The sequence below is a fragment of the Pan troglodytes genome, chromosome 23 (assembly GCF_028858775.2).
Source record: "Pan troglodytes isolate AG18354 chromosome 23, NHGRI_mPanTro3-v2.0_pri, whole genome shotgun sequence".
Classification (NCBI taxonomy): Eukaryota; Metazoa; Chordata; class Mammalia; order Primates; family Hominidae; genus Pan; species Pan troglodytes.
The window spans coordinates 31,369,686-31,391,417 of NC_086016.1; the positions used below are offsets into that span (position 1 = coordinate 31,369,686).

At 50.1% G+C, this 21,732-nt stretch overlaps 1 protein-coding gene across 11 annotated transcripts in view; it reads left to right on the top strand.

Annotated features, from left to right (window-relative positions):
• Positions 1 to 21,732, top strand: part of EMID1 (EMI domain containing 1) — a 53,828-nt gene that overhangs the window by 16,143 nt on the left and 15,953 nt on the right. For 5 of the 11 annotated variants that reach the window (XR_010155924.1, XM_009438091.5, XM_063807659.1 and 2 more), the window contains exons 4-14: positions 3,233 to 3,316; positions 4,591 to 4,652; positions 9,114 to 9,234; positions 9,551 to 9,601; positions 9,686 to 9,775; positions 10,357 to 10,503; positions 11,480 to 11,569; positions 11,715 to 11,767; positions 12,238 to 12,300; positions 12,406 to 12,450; positions 21,549 to 21,593. Coding sequence is in view for 8 of the 11 variants with exons in the window: in XM_009438091.5 (XP_009436366.1) it covers positions 3,233 to 3,316; positions 4,591 to 4,652; positions 9,114 to 9,234; positions 9,551 to 9,601; positions 9,686 to 9,775; positions 10,357 to 10,503; positions 11,480 to 11,569; positions 11,715 to 11,767; positions 12,238 to 12,300; positions 12,406 to 12,450; positions 21,549 to 21,593 (851 nt within the window). In the remaining 3 variants the exon portion in view is untranslated. The remainder of the gene's footprint in view (positions 1 to 3,232; positions 3,317 to 4,590; positions 4,653 to 9,113; positions 9,235 to 9,550; positions 9,602 to 9,685; positions 9,776 to 10,356; positions 10,504 to 11,479; positions 11,570 to 11,714; positions 11,768 to 12,237; positions 12,301 to 12,405; positions 12,451 to 21,548; positions 21,594 to 21,732) is intronic. The other 6 variants (XR_010155926.1, XM_009438096.5, XR_010155925.1 and 3 more) reach the window with 3 other exon arrangements.

The window sequence follows — 21,732 nt, forward strand, 5'->3', positions numbered from 1 at the left end:
TTTTTTTAATTTAAATTTGCAATTACTTTGAGTATTTGATGTCTATGCTGCTGGTCAGACCATGTTTTTATTTGTTTTCCTAATTCTTTCTGGCCCCTGGAGAAACATTGAAAACAAACTGGTTGAAAAAGAATTTCCAACCACAAGTTTACAGATTAATAACTCAGGGACACTCTAGTGTGACAATAAAACATTTATGCTGATTTTATTATTTTTTTTAGATAGGGTCTCACTCTTTCAGTGCAGTGGCACAATCACAGCTCACTGCAACCTCGACCTTCCAAGTTCAAGCTATCCTGCCACATCAGTCTCCCACGTAGCTGGGACTACAGGCATGCACCACCACACCCAGCTAATTTTTAAATTTTTTGTAGAGACAGAGTTTTGCCATGTTACCCAGGCTGGTGTCAAACTCCTGGGCTCAAGCAATCTGCCCACTTCAGCCTCCCAAAGTGCTGGGATTACAGGTGTGAGCCACTGCGCCTGGCCCATTTATGCTGCCTTTTTTTTTTTTTTTTTTTTTTTGAGGAGTCTCACTTTGTCACCCAGGCTGGAGTGCAGTGGTGCAATTTCAGCTCACTGCAACCTCCGCTCCCAGGTTCAAGCGATTCTCCTGCCTCAGCCTCCCAAGTAGCTGGGATTACAGGCACGCACCACCACCCCCAGCTAATTTTTGTATTTTTAGTAGAGACAGGGTTTCGCCATGTTGGCCAGGCTGGTCTCGGACTCCTGACTTCAGGTGATCCACCCGCCTCGGCTTCCCAAAGTGCTGGGATTACAGGCGTGAGCCACTGTGCCTGGCCTATGTTGACTTTCAAGACAGTTGTTTCTGCCTTATATTTGGTTTGCTTGCTCAAAATTTATTTTCAGTTGGTGATTCATGTATTCATCAACAAAAGTTTTATACATGGCCGGGCGCAGTGGCTTATGCCTATAATCCCAGCACTTTGGGAGGCCAAGGCGGGTGGATCACGAGGTCGGGAGATGGAGACCATCCTGGCTAATACGGTGAAACCCCACCTCTACTAAAAATACAAAAATTAGCTGGGCATGGTGGCACGCTCCTGTTGTCCCAACTACTCTGGAGGCTGAGGAAGGAGAATCGCTTGAACCCAGGAGGCGGAGGTTGCAGTGAGCCGAGATTGCACCACTGCACTCCAGTCTGGGTGACAGAGCGAGACTCCGTCTCAAAAAAAAAAGAAGTTTTATACATGAGGCCCATGAGGTCCTACTGGGTGCTGGGCACTTTTATAGGCCAAGCACAAAACAGACAAGGTCCCTGCCCTAGTGGGGCTGATGTTTCAGCCAGGAGGCCAGATGACAGGCAGTGGCCTGGGAAACTGGAGCAGTTAATAACACGCTAGAAGGTAGATAATGCAATGGGAAAAAAAAAAGAAAACAACAGCAGAGTAGAGGGGAGGGCAGAAGCAGGTGGGGGGAGCAGCCAAAGCTTCATCACAGAGGAAACTCAAACATCCCCAGGTTGCGAGAGATGGCCGCTTCTTTTGGTCAACTTCTCGAAAAGAGTACTAAAATGATATCACATCTCCACCTGGAAGCAGAAAGCATGAAGAGGGCTTGGTGAGGCCGTTCTTCTCAGGCACCAGCACTCCTGCTGAACATTGAGCCTCCCTGCCAGGTGCCCCCCACCTCCACCAACCAAAAAAAGAAATCTGGCCCGGGAATCAGGCAGACCTGGGTTCAAATCCAGGCTTGGGACCGTCCCGTGGACAACTGATGCCGAGTTGCCTCTCTTCTCTGCCTCATTTCCTCCTAGCGGGGAAGTGGAGCTGAGCTTCATTCTCTCATCCACCTTTATCTGAGCATGGGCGACAGAGAAGAGGTAGCACAGAGCTGCCCTGTGCCTCAGTTTCCCTACCTGGAAAGTGGAGGTGAATTGGAGGTGATACTAGCACCCACTCACAGTTAAGACTATGTATGTGAAGTGCTTAGATGGTGCCAGGGCCAGGGTAAATGCTAAACAAGAGTTGTCTGTTCTGATTATCACCTTCCTTGTAGGATTGAGCCAGGCTATGCAAGGTCCTTCACATGAGCATGGTTCACAGTGATGTCTCCCCTCCCCAGGGAGTCCCCAGTGCCGGCCCCAGTCCTGGGCTGGCAACCCACCTTCCTCCATCCTGGGTGAGATTAGCCCCCTGTGCCTGGGCAAGTCACAGGCCCTTGAGGAGGGTATGCTGGGGATGCAGGCTCAGCACGAGTGAAGGCCCCACAATGGGACCCAGAGCAGGGCCTGGCAGCCTCCGCTGGGGGCTGGCCAGAGGGACCCGTCTGGTTTGAGTTCCCGGCGCCTCTCGCTCCCTGCATCAACCCACAGCCCCGCTCCGAGCTGCCAGGCCCGTGCCTTATTTGGGTCTTGTCTCCTCCCAGACAACATTTCGTGGCCTTAAAAGGAAGGCCTGGGGGGCTGAGGGGGGCAGTTGCCAGTGCTGGCTCCACAGCCTCTCCAGCTATGCCCCCGCCCCTGGTTTGGCCAGTCCATCCCTCCAGCTGTGGAGAAAACCAGTCCCCCAAAGCCAGACCAGCCAGGGCGGCTGGGGAGGGTGAGGGGTGTCCTCCTCCGGTAGGGGTGGCAGCAGGGGTTGGCCCTGGAACTGGCTCCCCTTGCCCTCCCAGGCAGCCAGCCTCCCTCTGGTTTTCATTTAAAACCAGGGCTGATCCACTTCAGTCTCCTCTTACCAAGCCAGGCAGCAAGAGTGTGGATGGCGACAGTCACGGCGGCCATTTATTGAGCACCTACTGTGTGTGCCAGTCCCTGTGTGTGCACAGTGGGCCCTTTGCATTCATGGCCGACCTCAGGCCTCACCCCAGCCTGGGAGGTTTAGAGGCCTTAGAATCCCATTTTACAGATGGGAAAATAAGTCCAGAGAGGACAAGTCCTGCAGGACAGTAAGTGTCAGGGCTCGGACCCAGGCTTGTCTGAGCGCTAACCTCTTAGCCCATGAGGCTGGCTGGGGTCGTTGGGGAAGTCCTCAGCCTCATCTATGGCCCCCGCCCCATTGCCAGCCCCTCTTTCCAGCCCTATCAGGTGGCCAGCCTTGCTCTAGCTCAGCCCAGTTCATGCTGTTTGACCCAGATACATTGCCTCTCCTCTGGGCCTCTGTGTCCTACGCTGAGGGCAGTAGGGGTCCCTGCTGGGGCTACAGTGGTGGGCAGGGGGGCCTGAGGAGGCAAGGATCACATGCCAGCAGGGCTCTCACCCTCCATCCCTTAGTTGCAGGTTCCTCTGCCTCCTTGGAGCCCATGTGGTCGGGCAGTACCATGCGGCGGATGGCGATTCGGCCCACAGCCTTCTCAGGTGGGTCCTGGGATAGCTTCTTGAGGTCCCCCTGGGCTGAGGGAGCCCTGGAGGGGGCTCAGGGCAGTTTGGTAACTGTCCTAAAAGCCAGTAGGTCTGGCAGTGGAGGGTCAAGGACAGTAACTATCTCCCCACCCCATGCTCCCCAGGCTACAAAAGTTGCTTCAAGGGGCACAGAAAGGACCCCAGAGGGTCATCTGACCTGGGCCCAGACCCCCCGAGACCCATGACCCCTGGACTCTTGCAGATGCCAGTTCAATCCCCCATTTCCTCTTTTTATTTAATCAGCACTTTTCTGAGCATCAGCAGTGCTGCAGGCCCTGTGCCAGGCGCTTCCCATCAGCAGCTCGTTTAGACCTCACAGCTGTCCACTGCCCTCCCATTGTCCCCTTTTTAAAGAGGAGGAAGCTGAAGGTCTCCGACCTCCCTGCCCTGCCCCGCCCCAGGCCCCACAGCCAGGAGTGGGGGCAGCACCAGGACTAGACCCCAGATGTTGTGCTAGTTAGGCACTCACCCCTTCCTGCTCTGAGCCGTGTCCTCAGGTGTGAACAGGGGTGACACTCCCGTGAGGAGGGGAGAGACTGCTGGCATAGCACTTGGCTGGGCCAGCAGCTGGGAGGCTCCGTAAATGTCCACAGCTGCTGTGAATGACTCACGTCATTCTCGTGAGTCTCAGCCAGGCGGCCGGGGGAGCGGTGCTGGATGGTGGGTCAGGGGAGGCTCAGAGGTTGGGACCTTTGAGGCCAGCCCAGTCCAGACTGCGCTGGGTGGGTCCCCAAAGCCGGCAAGCCCTGGCCCCAGCCCTGCCCAGGCAGGAAGCAACAGGATCTTTCCAGAGAGGACAAGTCACGCAGGACAGTAAGTGTCAAGGCTCAGACCCAGGCTTGTCTGAGCTCTAAACTCTTAGCCCATGAGGCTGGCTGGGGTCGCTGGAGAAGTCCTCAGCCTCATCCATGGCCCCCGCCCCATTGCCATTTCTTGGCTTCTGGGAAAAGGGTCATTTTGGACACAGAGGCTGCCAGGGGTCGGGTCCCTGGTCCTGCTGCCGGAGAAGCAGGCCACTCTGGAGGCTCCAATGCCAAAAGGAACCCATAGGGTGAGGTCCCCCTGGACCCACTGTGATCCTATAGCCCTTCCCAAGCCTAAGGCTCCCTCGTGGGTTGGGGTCATCAGGTATCTGACGCTTTCCTCCATCCCACCTCCCAGAGACTGAAGGGTTCTGAGGGGAAGCCTAGGACCCTTGGCCCTGGCCCCAGCTTCCTCCCTCCCCGCAGGTTGTCTCAACTGCAGCAAAGTGTCAGAGCTGACAGAGCGGCTGAAGGTGCTGGAGGCCAAGGTGGGTGAGCAGCTCCCTCCTGGGTGGTTGTCCCCTGCCACAGGCCAGTCCGGGCAACCACCATCCCACCCTCCCCACCTCCTTCCCCGCACCCCATGCTTGCACCCTCAGTGAACCCACAGGGCAGCTCTGAACTGACTCGGCGAGCAGCATCCCCTGTCAGGCATGTCATGGTCTCCTCCAGTGTCCCTCCCTAGGAAGCCTGCTCACAGGTCGTGCCTCAGTTTTCCCACCTGTCAAGCAGAGGGGATACTAGCATCCACTCAGTGAAAACTGTATATGTGAAGCACAAGTCACAGCCAGCCTGGCCTGTTCTTCCTCCAGGAGGCCTGTGAGCTCCCTCCCATGGGGCTCCATCACCATCCCCACCAGATCAGCATAGACACTGCCCAGAGATCCTGGTAGGATCTCCTGCCTGCCCCTGCCCCATCCCCTTTCTCTATCCCCCCAACCCCCATCCATAATACTATCTTCCTGGTTTCAAAAACAAAACATCTATCACACATCTCAAATTATTTCAAGATAAAATGTTGTGTATTTTTTGTTTTGTTTGAAACAGGGTCTTCCTCTGTTGCCCAGGCTGGAGTGCAGTGGCGAGATCTCAGCTCACTGCAACCTATGCCTCCTGGGCTCAAGCGATCCTCCCACCTCAGCCTCCTGAGTAGCTGGGACCATAGGTGAACAATACCACATCCAGCTAATTTTTAAATTTTTGGTAGAGATGGGGTTTCTCCATGTTGCCCAGGCTGGTCTTGAACTTCTAAGCTCAAGCAATTCACTGTCTTGGCCTCCCAAAGTGCTGGGATTACAGGTGTGAGCCGCTGCGCTGCCATAAAACTTTTTTTTTTTTTAAATTAAAAAGTACTGCTTGGCGCAGCGGCTCACACCTGTAATCTCCATACTTTGGGAGGCCGAGGCAGGTGGATTGCTTGAGGCCAAGAGTTCGAGACCATTCTGGCCAACATGGCATAACCCTGTCTCTTTTAAAAATACAAAAATTAGCCTGGCATGGTGGCACACACCCATAATCCCAGCTACAAAGGAGGCTGAGGCTTGAGGATCACTTGAACCTGGGAGGTGGAGGTTGTAGTGAGCCAAGATTGCGCCACTGTATTCCAGCCTGGGTAACAGAGCGAGACTCTGTCTCAAAAAAAAAAAAAAAAAAAACAAATTAGGCCAGGCGCAGTGGCTCATGCCTGTAATCTCAGCATTTGAGAGGCCGAGCTGGGTGGATCACAAGGTCAGGAGTTCAAGACCAGCCTGGCTAAGATGGTGAAACCTCATCTTTACTAAAAATACAAAAAATTAGCCGGGGCCGAGTGCCGTGGCTCACGCCTGTAATCACAGCACTTTGGGAGGTCAAGGAGGGCGGATCACCTGAGGTCAAGAGTTCGAGACCAGCCTGACCAACTTGGAGAAACCCCATCTCTACTAAAAATACAAAAATTAGCCGGGCATGGTGGCGCATGCCTGTAATCCCAGCTACTCGGGAGGCTGAGGCAGGAGAATCGCTTGAACCCGGGAGGCAGAGGTTGCAGTGAGCCAAGATTGTGCCATTGCACTCCAGCCTGGGCAACAAGAACGAAACTCCATCTCAAAAAAAAAAAAAAAAAAAAAAAAAGAGCTGAGTGTGGTGGCAGGTACCTGTAATCCCAGCTACTTGGGAGGCTGAGGCAGAGAATTGCTTGAACCCAGGAGGCAGAGGTTGCAGTGAGCCGAGATTGCAGCACTGCTCTCCACCCTGGGCGACAGAGCGAGACTCCGTCTCAAGAAAAAAAAAAGTAATTAATTAATTAATTTAAATTAAAAAGTACAACATTCTAAATTTAGAAACATGAAAAATTCAGAAATGTGAAAAAACAGCCAGCAAACCATTCACAGCAGTTCCCCATGCCCCCAAAGAATGCAACTGTCGACACTTAAGCATCCTTTCTTCCAGATTTTCTAAACACACAGACATGCATACACTTTAGTGCCATTCTTTGCTCCATCATTCCCTTCTCTGGAAATTTATCTTTTGTTTGTTTGTTTTGTTTTGATTCAGAAACAGGGTCTTGCTCTGTCACCCAGGCTGGAGTGCAGGCATTGCAATCTGCCGTGAGTTGGAGCTCACTGCAGCCTCCAATTCCTGGGCTCAAGCTATCCTCCTGCCCCAACCTCCTGAGTAGCTGGCATTACGGACATGTGCCACCACACCTGGCTAGTTTAAAAAACTTTTTTTAGAGCTGGGGTCTTGCTATGTTTCCTGAACGGGTCCTGAACTCTTGGCCTCAAGGAATCCTCCTGCCTCAGCCTCCAGGAATGTTGGGATTACAGATGTGAGCCATTTTGCCCAGCCTGGGAACTTAATGAGATTATCAGATGCAAAAATGTTTACCAATAGAGAAATTTGAAAACCAGGCAAAAGAAGGCATGGTTGTATAATTGTGGAGAATTCATTCTATGGGGCATTCCCCATTTACAATACTTCCCTTCCCTAATATGAAAAGATTTCTCTAGGCTGGGCATGGTGGCTCACACCTGTAATCCCAGCACTTTGGAAGGCCAAAGCAGGAGGATTGCTTGAGGCCTGGAGCCCGAGACCAGCCTGGGCAACATAGCAAGACTCCATCTCTACAAAAAATTAGCTAGGCTTAGTGGCACACAGCTGGCACACAGTCCCAGCTGCTTAAGAGGCTGAGGCAGGAGGATCACTTGAGCTCAGACGGACAAGGCTGCAGTGAGCCGTGATAGCACCACTGCACTCTAGCCTGGACGGCAGAGCTAGACCCTGTCTCTAAAATTAAAAAAAAGAAGATGCCGCTGGGCGCGGTGGCTCATGCCTGTAATCCCAGCACTTTGGGAAGCTGAGGCGGGCGGATCACATGAGGTCAGGAGTTCGAGACCAGCCTGACCAACATGGAGAAACCTCATCTCTACTAAAAGTACAAAATTAGCCAGGCTTGGTGGCGCATGCCTGTAATCTCAGCTACTAGGGAGGCCGAGGCAGGAGAATTGCTTGAACCTGGGAGGCGGAGGTTGCGGTGAGCCAAGATCACGCCATTGCACTCCAGCCTGGGCAACAAGAGCAAAACTCCACCTCAAAAAAAAAAAAAAAAAAAAAGAAGATGCCCCTGATTTATCAAATGGGAAAACCAAGCTTCCAAATAGCGTGTGCTGGCACCTGAGTTACAAGGCACAGGGTTCCAGGAGCAGTTCCCTGAGCTCCCTCCCAGGAGAAGCCCATGTAAGAGGCAACTCAGTCCCACATCTGTGATGGGAATTCCTGGTTCAGGATCTGCCAGAGAGTTTCAGCTTTCTCTGGACAGGCCCCCATGATCCCTGAGCCCCTGATCTGTGGTCATCTGGCCTTTCGTTGGTCCTCAACAGCTGAGGGGACACTTCCAGCTTCCCAGAGTCTTCCTCACCATGGGCCCAAAAGTGGACTTTGTGTACACCTCCAGGTTTGTATTTCATGTCAGACTCTTCCAAACTTCCTTTCAAATTTAGTGAAAGGCCGGGAGTGGTGGCTCACGCCTGTAATCCCAACACTTTGGGAGGCTGAGATAAGCAGATCACTTCAGGTCAGGAGTTTGAGACCAGCCTGGCCAATGTGGTCAAACCCCATCTCTACTAAAAATACAAAAATTAGCTAGGTGTGGTGGCGCATGACTGTAATCCCAGTTACTCTGGAGGCTGAGGCAGGAGAATCACTTGAACCCGGGAGGCGGAGGTTGCAGTGAGCCGAGATCGTGCCACTACACTCCAGCCTGGGCAACAGAGCAAGGCTCTCCATCTTGGAAAAAAAAAAAAAAAAAACAAACTAAGTGAAACTCTTCCAGCCATACCCTGTGGTACTTTAAGAAATCAAGACAAGCTTCTTATTTGGATAACCATAGAGAAAAAGCACATGGCCCAGCAAGCACTGCGACAGTCACAAAGCTCAACTTTGATGGCAATGATGGTGTCAGTGACTTTTCCATAATGCGTGTTATGAATTGTGTGCTTTGAAAAACACTGTCACTTCTGATGAAGTTCGGTGCCCCTGCGAGCCTGGGGCTCCACTCCAAGCTGGGCCCTGCTGGCTACGTGCCTCCTGCCTCCCACACCAGGCCCCTTGGCTGGCCTGTCCGTGGTGAGACCCTGGCTCATGCCTGTAATCCCAACACTTTGGGAGGCTGAGGCAAGATGATTGCTTGAGCCCAGGAGTTCAAGACCAGCCTGGGCAACATAGCGAGACCTCGTCTCTACAAATAATTTTTTTTTTAATTTGCCGTGTGTGGTGGTGCGTCCCTGTGGTCCCAGCTACTTGGAAGGCTGAGGCAGAAGGATCGCTGAAGCCTGGGTGGTTGAGGCTGCATGAGCCGTCATAGTACTACTGCATTCTAGCTTGGGCAACAGAGCAAAACTCCATCTCAAAAAAAATAGGGAGGGGTCCTAGTGAGACCCTGGTACCCACCCCATCCCTGTCTTCCTCTTCAGATGGCCATGCTGACTGTCATAGAGCAGCCAGTACCTCCAACACCAGCTACCCCTGAGGACCCTGCCCCGCTCTGGGGCCCCCCTCCTGCCCAGGGCAACCCCGGAGATGGAGGCCTCCAGGGTGAGTGTCAGACTCAGACTCCCCTGTGGGAATGAGCAGTGGGTTGGGAATCGGGGAAGTGGGATTCTGGTCCCCACCCTGTCACTGACTGCCAACTTAACCCTCTAGTGGGCCTCAGTCTTCCCATTTCCCGTTTCTTAGACCCGCCTAAGAGGACCGTCTCCTGGGACTCCTGAATGCTGCAGTCCCTGGAGACCAAGCAGCCCCAGCAGACCCTGCCTGGAGGTCGGGGGGAGCTGGGAGTGGGGATTCTGGATGAGCCTCCCTCCTCCAGGCCCAGCGGGGACACTGACCTCTGCCTACCCCCCCACCCCAGGGCTGCCAGGAGCCATAGAGAGTGTGAGGGTCCCGCTGCTTCCCCGAAATGGTAGGTGCTGGTTGGGGGGCTGGGGCCAGGGTGGGGGTCAAGAGCAGATGTGGAGCTGCCAGTCTGATATGCTTTACCCCCCAGACCAAGTCGGTGCTTGGGGGCTTCCCGGGCCCACCGGCCCCAAGGGAGATGCCGGCAGTCGGGGCCCAATGGGGATGAGAGGCCCACCAGGTGAGTGCCCGCAATGCTGCCCCACAGCTCCTCTGGCCATCCCCTCCACCAGGTGGGCCCTTCCCTGCTCCTGACATGGCCAGGATGACCTGGGCCCTTTCATCTACTTGCCTCTTCACTCAGCACCCCACCAGGGAGTGCCCTGCCCACGCCTGGGCTCCATGAAATCCTCTCTTATGTTCACTGACCCACATTCCCTGGGCACCTACACTTATCAGGCTCTGAGCTGGGCACTGGGTGGGGTCAGACATGTCCCTGCCCTTCTGGAGCTTCCATACTGCTGGGAGCAGGGCTGGGCAGAGGAGAAGCAGCAATGCTTGCCCCATGTGACCAGGGTTTCTATGAGGGGTTTTGGGGGTTTGGGAGCCCCAAGGAAGGAAGACTCAGCCTGGACGAGGTGGAGAACTAGGTGCTGTGCTCATCCCCCTGTTAGACTACCAGGCAGCCTAGCAGCCTAGGCCTGTGGACTCTGGGGCCCTCTCTCATGCCCACTGCTCCAGGCTGCCTTGTCCTGTCGCTCAAGGCCACCCTGGGCCTCCTTGCTTCCTGTATACCCACAAATCCGTGTGATTCCATTGCAGGTCCACAGGGCCCCCCAGGGAGCCCTGGCCGGGCTGGAGCTGTGGGCACCCCTGGAGAGAGGGGACCTCCTGGGCCACCAGGGCCTCCTGGCCCCCCTGGGCCCCCAGCACCTGTTGGGCCACCCCATGCCCGGATCTCCCAGCATGGTGAGTCCCCCAGGGATCCCAGCAGGTGGAGGTGGGGGTGGAGTAGCCATCAGCACAGTGCCCGCTACCATCTGCCACGTGCCTTCTGTGTGCCAGCCCTGCTCACGATAGGCCACATGTGACCCAGTCCTCCAGCAGGCGCCGTTGTCCTCCTGTGGTTACAGGTGAGGAACACTGAGGACCAGAGAGGGAAGGTGGCTTGCCAGGGTCCCACAGCCTGGGCGTAGGGGAACGGCTTCAAACCCAGGCTGCCTCCAGAACCTGTGCTTAGAGCCACCGGGCATCAGGCCCTCCCAAGCCTTGGAACTGGCTGGAATCCAGTTCTCGGAGCACTGGGACGCAAAAGACCCGGCAGCAGGAAGTGAGTCCTGAACTCCCAAGGCCACAGGCCCGGCCCCTCCTCCAGGCCCTGACGTGCGTCCTTGGCTTCTTCCCTTTGGCAGCCCAGCCTGACCTGCCCATGGGCTGCCAGGGGTCAGAGTGTGGAGCGCCAGGTTTCAGCCTCTTCTCCACTGTGTTTTTGGTGCACAACCCAGCACACCATTCATTCATTCTGCCATCCCAGCATTCATTCCATCTCACTATCCATACAATGGGGACAATGACAGTGCCAGCCTCCCAGAGCTGCGTAACATCCATGTACAGAAGCCTGGCACACAGTAGGTGGTGGATAAATGGTATCTTTTATTGTCATTCCCATTTGACAGGTGACAGTACAGGCTCTGAAAAGTAGAAAGTGTTGCTGGATGTCACCAGCTGGATTGCAGTGGGGTTAGAACCCACATCTCCCTGCCTCCTGGTCTTGCGGGACCAACACTCTCCACACTCCTCACCCTGGAGCAGGTGCCCAGGTGGTACCAGCCATGCTGCAGGCTGCCCCATAGGGCAGTCCAAGCTGTCTTGGCAGAGGTGGCAGGTGAAGACTAACCACCCCACTCTACCCAGCTCTACTCACTCATCATCTTTGCTCACCCAGGAGACCCATTGCTGTCCAACACCTTCACTGAGACCAACAACCACTGGCCCCAGGGACCCACTGGGCCTCCAGGCCCTCCAGGGCCCATGGGTAAGTTGAGTCCAGGCCAGGGGTAAAGGGTGAAGTTGGTAGATGGCAGAGGGAATAGGGTTTGTGGCTATCAGGAGGGAGCTGATGGGGCACTTCCTGAGATTGTACTTTGTTCCGGCCCTTAGGACATCCTGTCTTTTTCCAGGTCCCCCTGGGCCTCCTGGCCCCACAGGTGTCCCTGGGAGTCCTGGTCACATAGTGAGTAGTTCTCCTTGTACTCTCACCCATGTGTCTGTCCATCTTTCCATCTATGCATACATCCATACATCTGTCCATCATCCACCCTTGTATCCATCTATCCATCCATCCATTCATCCTTCCATTCATTCATTCAACAAGTATTTATTGAGCACTTAATATGCAAAGTACCTTCCATAAATCTTATTCAATCCAAGTAATGAGAACCATGTGTGGTTATCACCTAAGACCAAGAAAAGTGGAGATTCTTGTGCCAGCACATGGCAATGAGCTGTGGTGGGACTGTCTGACTCCAGGATCAGATCTTTTAACACTGAGCTGTATGAACTGACTGCGGTGTGCTGGGTGTATGGTGAAGAACCCAGAGGCCCAGACCAAGCTTGAGCGCCCTCCCCAACACCTCTGTTCCCAAGCCCCTGCCCACTCCATCCTGCCCCAACACAAGGCTGAGGCCCTGTCCTGTTGCTCAGGGACCCCCAGGCCCCACTGGACCCAAAGGAATCTCTGGCCACCCAGGAGAGAAGGGCGAGAGAGTGAGTACCCAGGTGGCCCCAGGTGGGGGAATTCTGGGGAGTCCTGAGGGCCCCAGGTCAGAGTCCTCAACAGCTGACACCATTCGTCTCCTCCCTCTTACACAGGGACTGCGTGGGGAGCCTGGCCCCCAAGGCTCTGCTGGGCAGCGGGTAAGTGTTGCTGTCTGTCCCGCATTCATCCCTGCAGGATCCCATAGTCCCAGATTCCTCCTGTGACTCCATCCCCTGCAACCAGAGCTTCTAACCCTCCCTGTCTTGTCATTTATTCTCAGATGCTCCCTGTCTCTGAGACTCATTGTCCTCTTTGGATTAGGCTGCCTCTGTCTCTCTCACTCTGGCTCTCTGTTTCTCTGTATCTCTCTCTTTCCCTCTGTATGTCTGTCTCTTTGACTCTGTATTTCATTTACACTCTATCTCTCCAATTCTGATTGTAGATCTGTTCATTTCTCTCTTTAATTTGGTCAATTTTGCTTTACGTATTTTGAGTCTTTGTTATTAGGTGCATTCACATTTAGTATTTTAATGTCTCCTTGGTCATTTTATCTTTATGAAATTAATATCTTTATCTCTGATAATACTTGCCTTGAATCGACTTTGTGTGCTTTTAATAGCACACCAGCTTTCTTATGCTTGGTATTTGCATGTTATATCTTTTTTTATCCTTTTTTTTTCAACCTGTAACTTTATATTTAAAGTGCATCATGGCTGGGTGTGGTGGCTCACACCTGTAATCCCAGCACTGTGGGAGGCCGACGAAGGTGGATCGTTTGAGCTCAGGAGTTCAAGACCAGCTTGGGCAACATGACAAAACTCTGTCTTTATATAAAAATATGTATATAAATTTTATTAAATGTAAGAAAGTGTGGACCGGGCACGGTGGCTTACGCCTGTAATCCTAGCACTTTGGGGGGCTGAGACAGGTGGATCACCTGAGGTCAGAAGTTCAAGACCAGCCTGGTCAACATGGTGAAACCCCGTCTCTACTAAATATACAAAAATTAGCCAGGCATGGTGGTAGGCACCTGTAATCCCAGCTACTCGGGAGGCTGAGGCAGAAGAATTGCTTGAACCCGGGAGGCAGAGGTTGCACCTCTGAGATCTGAGCTGAGCTCAGATCACAGCTGAGATCACACCATTGTGCTCCAGCCTGGGCAATAAGAGTGAGACTTCATCTCAAAAAAAAAAAAAAAAAAGTGCATCATATGACTTGGGTCTTGCTGTTTAAAAACAGTTTGACTGTTTAGTTAATTTATATTTAATGATATGTATAATTGATTAATTAATATGGTTCTGTTTAGCCATCTTGCTGTTTATGTTCTATTTATTCCTTCTGTTTTGTGTTTCTTTTTTCCCTTTTCTTTTCTTGTCTTCTTTTGGATTGAGTACTTTTTATGATTTCTTTTTTCTTTTTTAGAGACAGGGTTTCCCTATGTGCCTAGGCTGAACTCAAACTCCTGGGCACATAGTGAATGAAGTGTCTTAAGTGATCTTCCTGCCTCAGCCTCCCAAGTATCTGGGACTACAGGTGTGCACCATTGTGCCTGACTTAAAATCTTCTCTTTCTAAAATTAATTTTCTTTCTAGAATTAAAGCTTTCTAGAATTTAAGCTTTTTTTTTTTTTTTTTTTTGGATACAGGGTCTTTCTCTGTCACCCAGGTTGGAGTGCAGTGGTGCAATCATAGCTCACTGTAGCCCCAACCTCCCTGGCTCAGGCAATCCTCACACCTCAGCCTCCTGAGTAGCTGGGACCACAGGCATGTACCACCATGCCCAGTTAACTTCTATTCCTTTACATTTAATCTGTTTTGTGGTTATATTTAAAGTCAGTTTCTTATAGAAAACCTACGGTTAGGTCTTATTTTTTGGTCCATTCTAACAATCCTCATCTTTTATTTGCTGCATTTAGGCCACTGACATTTAAAGTGTTTATTGAGGCCCAGCATAGTGGCCCACACCTGTAATTCCAGCACTTCAGGAGGCCAAGGCAGGAGGATCACTTGAAATCAGGAGTTTGAGACTAGAGTGGGCAACAAAATGAGACCCTTTTTCTATAAAACAAATTTTAAAATTGGCTGGACGTGGTAGTGTGCACCTGTAGATTCAGCTACCTGAGAGGCTGAGCTGGGAGGATTGCTTGAGCCCAGGAGTTTAAGGTGACAGTTATAATTGCTTTACTGCATTCCAGCCTGAGTGACAGAACCAGACCTTGCCTCTAAAACATAACTAAATAGTCTGTGCACGGTGGCTCACACCTGTAATCCTGGCACTTTGGGAGGTGGAGGCAGGGGGATCACCTGAGGTCAGGAGTTCGAGACCAGCCTGGCCAACATGGTGAAACCCTGTCTCTACTAAAAACACAAGAATTAGCTAGGTATGGTGGTGCACTCCTGTAATCCCAGCTACTCAGGAGGCTGAGGCAGGAGAATTGCTTGAACCTGGGAGGCGGAGGTTGCAGTGGGCCAAGATTGCGCGACTGCACTCCAGCCTGGGCGACAGAGTGAGACTCCATCTCAAAAAAATAAGTCAATCAGTAAAATAAAAAATAACTAAATAAATGAAGTGTTATTTATATAGTTGGGTTAACAGCTACCATATTACTATTTTCTTTCTTTTTTTTCTTTCTTTTTTATTTTTTGAGGCAGAGTCTTGCTCTGTCGCCCAGGCTGGAGTCTAGTGGCTCGATCTCGGCTCACTACAAGCTCTGCCTCCCGGGTTCAAGCAATTCTCCTGCCTCAGCCTCCCAAGTAGCTGGGACTACAGGCGCCCACCACCACACCTGGCTAATTTTTGTATTTTTAGTAGAGATGGGGTTTCACCACCTTGGCCAGACTGGTCTTGAACTTCTAACTTTGTGATCTACCGGCCTTGGCCTCCCAAAGTGCTGGAATTACGGGTGTGAGCCACCGCGCCCGGCTACTATTTTCTATTTGTTTTCCTTGTTCTTTGTTCCTATTTTTGTCTGCCAGATTTTTTCTGCCTTTTTTTGGCTTTATTTATTTATTTACTTACTTATTTTCTTTTGAGAGAGAGTCTTGCTCTGTCACCCAGGCTGTAGTGCAGTGGTGCGATCTCTGCTACTGCAACCTCTGCCTCTCGGGTTCAAGCAATTCTCTGCCTCAGCCTCCTGAATAGCTGGGACTACAGGCACCCGCCACCCTGCCTGGCTAATTTTTGTATTTTTAGTAGAGACAGGGTTTCACCATGTTGGCCAGACTGGTCTCAAACTCCTGACCTCAGGTGATCCACCCACCTCGGCCTCCCAGAGTGCTGGGGTTACAGGTGTGAGCCACCATGCCCGGCCATGCTCCTCCTTTCTTTATGTAAAATCTGAGTTTCTGGCCAGGCACGGTGGCTCACACCTATAATCCCAGCACTTTGGGAGGCCGACGCGGGCAGATTATGAGGTCAGGAGATGGAGACCATCCTGGTGAACACGGTGAAACCCCGTCTCTACTAAAAATACAAAAAAAATGTAGCCGGGCGTGCTGGCAGGTGCCTGTAGTCCCAGCTACTTGGGAGGCTGAGGCAGGAGAATGGCGTGAACCTGGGGGATGGAGCTTGCAGTGAGTGGAGAGCGCGCCACTGCACTCCAGCCTGGGCAACAGAGCGAGACTCCGTTTCAAAAAAAACAAACAAACAAAATCTGAGTTTCTGACATATAATTTTTGTCCTCTCTGAAGAACTACCTTTATTTTTTCCCAGTTGGCTTTATTTGTGATTCTAGAATCGGGCAACACTTCATTCCATAAAATAAAATAAGTGCTCCGCTGAAGAACTTCTTTTAATGTTTCCTACAAGGCAGATCTACTGACAAAAATTCCCTCACTGTTTGTTTGTCTGAAAGTCTTCATTTCCCTTTCATGCATGAAGGATAATTTTTCAGGGTAAAGAATTCTAGGTTGATGTGTTTTTTTCCTCTCAATACTTGGTATATTACTCTCCACTCTCTTGCTTGCATGGTTTCTGCAGAGTTGGATGTAATTATTATTGTTGCTCCTCTGCAGGAAAGATATTTTTTCCCTCTGTTTTCTCTTCAGTATTTTTTTATCTTTGATTCTCTGAAGTTTTTCTAAAAATTATTATTATTATTATTATTATTATTATTAGAGATAAGGTCATACTCTGTCACCTCAGAAGCCTTGAGGCTTCTGGGCTCAAGGGATCCTCCCGCCTCCACCTCTCGAGTAGCTGGGACTACTGTCATGTGCCACACCTGGCTAATTTTTTTTTCTGTTTTTGAGATGAAATCTCACTCTTGTCCCCAAGGCTGGAGTGCAATGGTGTGATCTTGGCTCACTGCAACCTCCGCTTCCTGGGTTCAAGCGATTCTCCTGCCTCAGCCTCCCAAATAGCTGGGATTACAGGCACCTGCCATCACACCCGGCTAATTTTTTGTATTTTTAGTAGAGACAGGGTTTCACCATGTTGGCCAGGCTGGTCTCAAACTTCTGACCTCAGGTGATCCGCCCGCCTCGGCCTCCCAAAGTGGTGGGATTACAGGCGTGAGCCACCGTGCCCGGCCATTTTTTTTTTTTTTTAAATTTTAGAAGCAAGGTCTCACTATGTTGCCCAGGCTGGTCTTTCTGACCTCTAGTGATCCTCTTGCCTTGGCCTCCCAAAGTGCTGGGATTACAGGTGTGAGCCACTGCATCCAGCCTGATTTTCTGAAATTTGGATATGATATGCCTACTTGTCATTTCTTGGCATTTATCCTATATGGTATTCCCTTATCTTCCTAGATCTGTGGTTTGGTGTCTGACATTTTTTGGGGGAAAATTCTGTCATTATTACTTCAAATATTGCTTGTGTTTCTTTCTCTTTTTTCCTTCTGGTATTCTATTATGCATATTTACATCTTTTGTAATTGTCCCACAATTCTTGGATATTCTGTTCTATTGTTTCAGCCTTTTTTCTCTTTGCATTTCAGTTTTGAAAGTTTCCATTGTCATATCATCAGGCTTAGAGATTCTTTCCTCAGCCATGTCCAGTCCACGAATAAGCCCATCAATGGCATTCTTTATTTCTGTTGCAGTGCTTTTTATATCTACCACTTATTTTTAATTATTTCTTAGAATATCTTTTTTTTCTTTAAAAAAAAATTTTTTTTTTAATGTAGAGGCAGGGTTTTACCATGTTACCCAGGCTGGTCTCCAACTCCTGAGTTTAAGCAGTCTACCCACCTCAGCCTCCCAAAGTGTTGGGATTACAGGCATGAGCCACCACGCCCAGGCCTTTCTTAGAATTTCCATCTCTCTGCTTATAATCCATCTCTTCTTGCATGTTGTCTACTTTTTCCATTAATTCCCTTAGCATGTTAATTGTAGATTTTTAAAATTCCTGGCCTGATAATCTGAACATTTCTGCCATAACTGATGCTGGTTCTGATGTTTGTTGAATCTCTTCAAACTGTGTTTTTGCCTTTTAGTATGCCTTGTAATTTTTCACTGGAAGGTAGACATAATGTACTGTGCAAAAGAACTGCAGTAGATAGGCCTTTAGTAATGTAGTGAGAAGGTATGGGGGAAGGGAAGTGTTCTGGAGTCCTATGATCAGATCTCAGTCTTTTTTTTTTTTTTTTTGAGACAGAGTCTCACTCTGTCTCCCAGGCACTGGAGTGCAGTGGCTCGATCTTGGCTCACTGCAACCTCCACCTCCTGTGTTCAAGTGATTCTCGTGCATCAACCTCCCAAGCAGCTGGGACTACAGGCGCCTGCCACCACACCCAGCTAATCAACCTCCCAAGCAGCTGGGACTACAGGCGCCCGCCACCACACCCAGCTAATTTTTTTGTATTTTAGTAGAGATGAGCTTTCACCATGTTGGCCAGGCTGGTCTTGAACTCCTGAGCTCAGGCAGTCCACCCATCTTGGCCTCCCAAAGTGCTAGGATTGTAGGTGTGAGCCACTGCGCCTGGCCTAGGTCTCAGTCTTTAGATGAGCTTGTGCCCTTGGACTGTGAACTTCACCAGTGTGTCTCAGTTGTTGTTGTTTTGTTTTGTTTTTGTTTGGGGGTTGTTTTGCCCCTTAGGTGGGACAGGTTGTCTAGAGGGAGTTAGAGTTGGATATTTCCCTTCTTTCATGTGGAAACTAGAGGGAGCTGGAAGTGGGTATTTCACTTCCTCCGGGTTGCTTAGTGTTGGGAGAAAAGCTGAGTGTTGGGAGGGAAGCTGAGGCAGGGCTTGCACGTCTGACATAATGTAAAAGAGTCTTGGAACATGTCTGGGGTCCAGGGTCAAGAACCCCTCGTGGCCTTTGGAACACCAAACTCTGTGCTAAAGGGTGGAAGGCTACCCTGCCACACCGTAATCTAAGCCCAGGGCATAAAACCCCTCGTGACTTGGATGGAATCCAGGGCTCAGGGCATAAAACCCCTCGTGGCCTCTGGAATGTGTCTAGACTTGCTGGCTCCTTGCTTCTAGCACTCCCATTACCTCAAGTAGCAGAACATGTTCCATATGCTTCAAAGAAAATGCTAAACTGTCACAGCTGTAAATCATGTGCTTGACGCACCGCATTCTCTCAACCCCCACATCCTTGCCACCTGTTTCTTTGTTTGATCACCAGTAAATAGTGTGGGCTCCCAGAACTCGGGGCCTTCACAGCCTCCATACTTGTGTTGGCCCCCTGGACGCACTTTCTCTCTCAAACTGTCTTTTCTCATTCCTTTGACTCTGTCGGACTTTGTCGCCCCCATGACCTGGTGTTGGGTCCGATCACTCCAACAGGTTAGGCTCTGGTAAAGTAGTTTCTCCTGAGTCAGGCTTTGTTCAGAACAGAATGCTTTGGTCTATTTCAGAATGATGCCTTCTCTCCTCTCCTTGCTGGAAGGACAAGGGCATTTTTCTCTGATATTCACTGTGAGGGCCTTGTAGAGCTCCTTGAGGTAAAACTCATGAAAGGAGGGATGTGGGCCTATGACTGGGTCCCCCTGGAGTTTTTAACCCTAAGACTGGTCTACACTGAGCCTCCAGAAGTTCATCAATTACAGTTTAGGTTTTCCTACCCTGGCCCTGGTTCCTCTGGAGGCTTGTGCTTGTGGGTTTCTGCTTTAGTAAGTTGTGATAGTCTGGATTTGCCTCTCCAGCTTTGGGGGCAATCGTTTGCCTATGGTCTCACTTCTCCAACAGATCTAAGAAGAGTTGTTGATTTTTCAGTTTTTTTCAACTTTCCACTTGTTGTTAAGATGGAATGATAACTTCTAAGGTCTTTTTATTTTTGAGATGACTCTCGCCCTTGTCCCCTAGGCTGGAGTGCAATGGTGTGATCTCGGCTCACTGCAACCTCCACCTCCCGGGTTCAAGCGATTCTCCTGCCTCAGCCTCCAGAGTAGCTGGGATTACAGGCACCTGCCACCACGCCCAGCTAATTTTTGTATTTTTAGTAGAGACGGAGTTTCACCATGTTGGTCAGGCTGGTCTTGAACTTGTGACCTCAGATGATCCGCCCGCCTCAGCCTCCCAAAGCGCTGGGATTACAGGCGTGAGCTACCGCACCCAGCCAACAACTTCTAACCTCTTTACATGCCAGGTTGGAACCCAGAAGTCTGTTTTGTTTTGTTTTTAAATCAAATTTGAAAAAAAAAAAGGTCAACATTTCCCCAAACATTTTTTTCTGTTTCTGCTCTCCAGTATGTCCTTCTGGAACTCCATTGATTTTCTCCCATGAGTCACTGAAGTTCTGTTAGTTTTTTAAACAATCTTTGTCTCTCTGTGCTTTATATTTCTTTATTTTACTTTTTTGAGATAGGGTCTTGCTCTGTCGCCCAGGCTGGAGTGCAATGGTGTGATCACAGCTCACTGCAGTGTTGAGCTCCTAGGCTCAAGCAATCCTCCCACCTCAGCCTCCTGAGTAGCTGGGACTACAGGTGCACACCACCATATCTGGCTTGTTTTTTTGTTTGGTTTTTGTTTTTTCATTTTTAGTAGAAATGGGGTTGCTCAGGTTGGCCCCAAACTCCTGGCCTCAAGCTATCCTCCCACCTTGGCCTCCCAAAGTGCTAGGATTACAGGCTCTGTCTGTACTTTAGTTTAAATTATTCCATTGATCTATGTTCAAGTTGATTGATTACTTCTTCTGTTGTGTCCAATCTTATGTTAATTTCATCTGATAATTTTCTATTTCTGGTATTATCATTTTCACTTCCAGGATTTCCATTTGATTCTTTTTTATAATTTATATATCTCTCCTAAAATTCTCCATCTTATCACCCATGATATCAATTTCAGTAGATTCTTTAACATATTAATCGTAGATATTTTAAACTCCTTTGCTGATTCTAACATATAGGTCGGCTGTGGATCTATTTCTATTGACAGATTTTTCTCTTGAATATAGGTCACATTTTCCTGTGTCTTCACATCTAGTAATTTTTTGTTGCACACTGGACAAAGTAGATAATATGTTGAAAAGACTCTAAATTCTGTTATCTCCTGAAGAGTATTGAGTTTTATTCTAGAACAGTTAAATTATTGATGAGTCATCTTGCTCTTTTAGAGGCTTAGTTGTAGGTTTTATCAGAGAGAATCTCTGGTTTTGAATCTCTGGTTTTGCTCTTAGTCCTAGGAAAAATCCCTTAATCCTGAGATAGGGTCTTTCTTCCTAAGTCATGGCTGTTCTAGAGTTTCATTAGAAAGCTTTAGGTGTTCACAAGCACCTCTAACTTGGTTGGACTGGAACTCTAAACTCTGTCTCCTATATGGTGGGCAATTTTTGACATCTTTAGTCAGTTCTACCAATCTGTTGGTTCTCCCCCTCTGGGCTCCTTGGAGTATTGCCCTGTGATTGGTCAATCCAGGGATCATCCAAGTGTCAGAAAGGAACATTTATGCAGATTTAGTTCCCCCACTTGTAGCTCCCTGCTTCCCAGTATTTCTCATCAATTTCTTGCTTCTCTGGCAACCTCAACCTCTGATTCCTGAGGCCAATAAAACTGAAACTTTCTGCTTGAGCTCTGTTTTGCCAGGCTGATGGGGCTGGGGTGCACCCTCTGAGGAAAAGCTGTAAATATATGGATTTTACCCAATGCCATTCCCTTCTTTTAAGGGTTGAATATTCTCCAGTGTCTGTCCGCTTTTTATTACTTTCCGTTGCCTTCAATCAGTTGGTTTTTGCTTTGTATCCAATACAAGCTACTTTCTGTTTCTCTAAGTTTCTCTCCCTTTCCCCGCTCTTTTTCCTCCCTCTTTTTTCCCCCTCCCTTTCTGTCTCCTTGCCTTCCTCACTGCTGCTATCTCTGTCTCTCCTTGCAGGGGGAACCTGGCCCTAAGGGAGACCCTGGTGAGAAGAGCCACTGGGTAAGCTCTGGCCTGGCACTGGCCTCTCCCTGCCTTCTCAGCCCTACATGCTCAAGAGAGTATTCCCTCCCCAGGAGGCCCTGGGAGTGGGAGCATCCCATCCACATCCCCACTACAGCCTGGTCTCCCAGGCAGGAGC